At 38.9% G+C, this 2,040-nt stretch overlaps 1 protein-coding gene across 3 annotated transcripts in view; it reads right to left on the reverse strand.

Moving 5' to 3' along the window:
- LOC107719211 (Hermansky-Pudlak syndrome 1 protein homolog) overlaps positions 1 to 2,040 on the reverse strand; it is an 11,545-nt gene that overhangs the window by 7,815 nt on the left and 1,690 nt on the right. For all 3 annotated transcript variants that reach the window (XM_016526584.1, XM_016526583.1, XM_016526585.1), the window contains exons 4-9: positions 1,456 to 1,598; positions 1,178 to 1,286; positions 933 to 1,093; positions 724 to 823; positions 574 to 643; positions 385 to 440 (exon numbers count right to left, since the gene is read on the reverse strand). In XM_016526584.1, coding sequence (XP_016382070.1) covers positions 385 to 440; positions 574 to 643; positions 724 to 823; positions 933 to 1,093; positions 1,178 to 1,286; positions 1,456 to 1,598 — 639 coding nt within the window. The remainder of the gene's footprint in view (positions 1 to 384; positions 441 to 573; positions 644 to 723; positions 824 to 932; positions 1,094 to 1,177; positions 1,287 to 1,455; positions 1,599 to 2,040) is intronic.

Below are 2,040 nucleotides of genomic sequence, written 5' to 3' on the forward strand. Positions count from 1 at the left end.
AGTGTCACATGATCCTTCAGAAATCATTCTAATATGCTGATTTGATGCTCAATAAACATTTCTTCTTCATATCATTATTTTTTGAAAAGGGTTGTGTTACTTAAAGGGGTCATATGATGCAATTCATTTTTTCCTTTCTCTTTGGAGTGTTACAAGCTCTTGGTGCATAAAGAAGATCTGCCCTTTAATAAAGTGTGGAAATGTTTTTTTTTTCTCTCAAGATTCTTTGAGGAATAAAGTTTAAAGAACATTTAAACAAGGCATTTATTTGAAATAGCAATCTTTTGTAATATTACTGACCTACAAACTTTTGAACAGTAGTGTATTATCAGAATCAGATCATATTACTTTTAGGGCAACAGAGGTGAAAAACAGACAGCTCACCTGAACATCGGGATCTACAAACTGGAAGACAGGAGGACTGTCACCTCTTGGTCGGACTATGCATTCAAAACATAAGAAAATTCACATATGTGGCTTGTATTTATATAATACCAATCACTCTTGGCGCATTTCAATATTTTAGCAAACACATGTCTGAATGTCATTGCATTAGATATGAAGTCTACTCACCTGATTCCCGTTCAGGAGGAGAGGGCTCTGGTGTGTAGAACACATCTGGAATTGAACTGTTCTCTAACTCCTAAGTATACAGAAATTGTTTAAGGCCTTAATGAAAAAAAACAACAAACATACTGTGTCTTCAAGCAAGAGATATCAAACCTCAGGAGTGTCATCTAGGTCGATTTTGCTGGGATAGAGATCCTGCACCAGGATGATCAGAGCCAGAAGATCAGAGGTGGATAGACTGCTGGCACTTCGACTGCACAAACGTAAGAAATCAAAGATTTTCAAAGTTCTCTGTAGCACTTCCTACAGATGTTGTCACTTCCTTCTGATGTTGAGGTCAAAACATCTTGATCTCACTGTACCTGGAGTAGAAGGCCAGCATTTTGGTTTGCACCAGTATGAAAGCGTGTAGCACCTCCTCGCCCGCTCTGTCCATGTTGCTGTTGATCTGCTGCACCAGTCGACGCTCCAGAAACTCGATGCACTGCTCACAAAGGGTCGGGTGGATCAACCTTTCCACCGCCTGAACAGAGGCAGAGAACTCGTCATGTGTGATTGAAAACTAAAACTAGCATGCAACTAATAAAAAAACAGCACTTGCACACACCTCCACTAAAAAGCTTTGGTCGTTCTCTCTTAAGCGGCTGTATGTTTCCAAGAGGCTTCGCAGCTTCTTCCACAACCGGTTCCTTTGCTCCGTATCTTGAGGGCGCAATCTGACAAATAAAAGTTTTTTTTTTTCTGTTCAGGTTTCAGTTCAAAGGTTATTACAACAGTCTTTGGTTTTAAAAAAATAAGAATATGAACTGAAATGCAATGAGACTATTTGTACTATTTTACAGTATGTCTTAAAATCTGGTGTTGTACTAAAAGTGCAGTTCTCACTCTTTCCTCAAGAGGGCGCCGCTGAGAGTCACCATGCCAAACATGATTTCTGTGAGTTTCTTCATCACATAGATCTTTCTCTTTAAATCCTCCTCGGTCTCATCTCCGTCTCCATTCACAGCAATGTAGAGACATTCCTCAAACTGCATGACAGAGAGCAGAAGACATCAGCATTTTGGTGGCAGACTGAATTGAATGATTTGAAAAGTTGAGGAGATACATTATAGCATAAGTACAGAAAAGAAAAATACATAGAACATCTTTAAAAAAAAATAGTGGGGATCTGTAAAATATAAATCATTTATATTGATACATTTAATTAAATAATGCATATATTAGGTTTATATAAACCTTTATCTTTATATATAATTATTTCATTGAAAACGACTGGTCTTCAACGAGCCCAAAAGAGCCCATGTTACACCTCTCTTTATCTCCTTGCACTGGCTACCGGTTGCGGCTCGAATCAAGTTCAAGACACTGATGCTTGCATATAGAACAGCCACAGGCTCAGCACCCGCCTACTTCCACTCACTATTACGAATCTACATCCCCTCCAGAAGTCTGAGATCCGCTAGTGAGCAA

The sequence above is a fragment of the Sinocyclocheilus rhinocerous genome, unplaced genomic scaffold (assembly GCF_001515625.1).
Source record: "Sinocyclocheilus rhinocerous isolate Xijiao unplaced genomic scaffold, SAMN03320098_v1.1 scaffold513, whole genome shotgun sequence".
Taxonomy (NCBI): Eukaryota; Metazoa; Chordata; class Actinopteri; order Cypriniformes; family Cyprinidae; genus Sinocyclocheilus; species Sinocyclocheilus rhinocerous.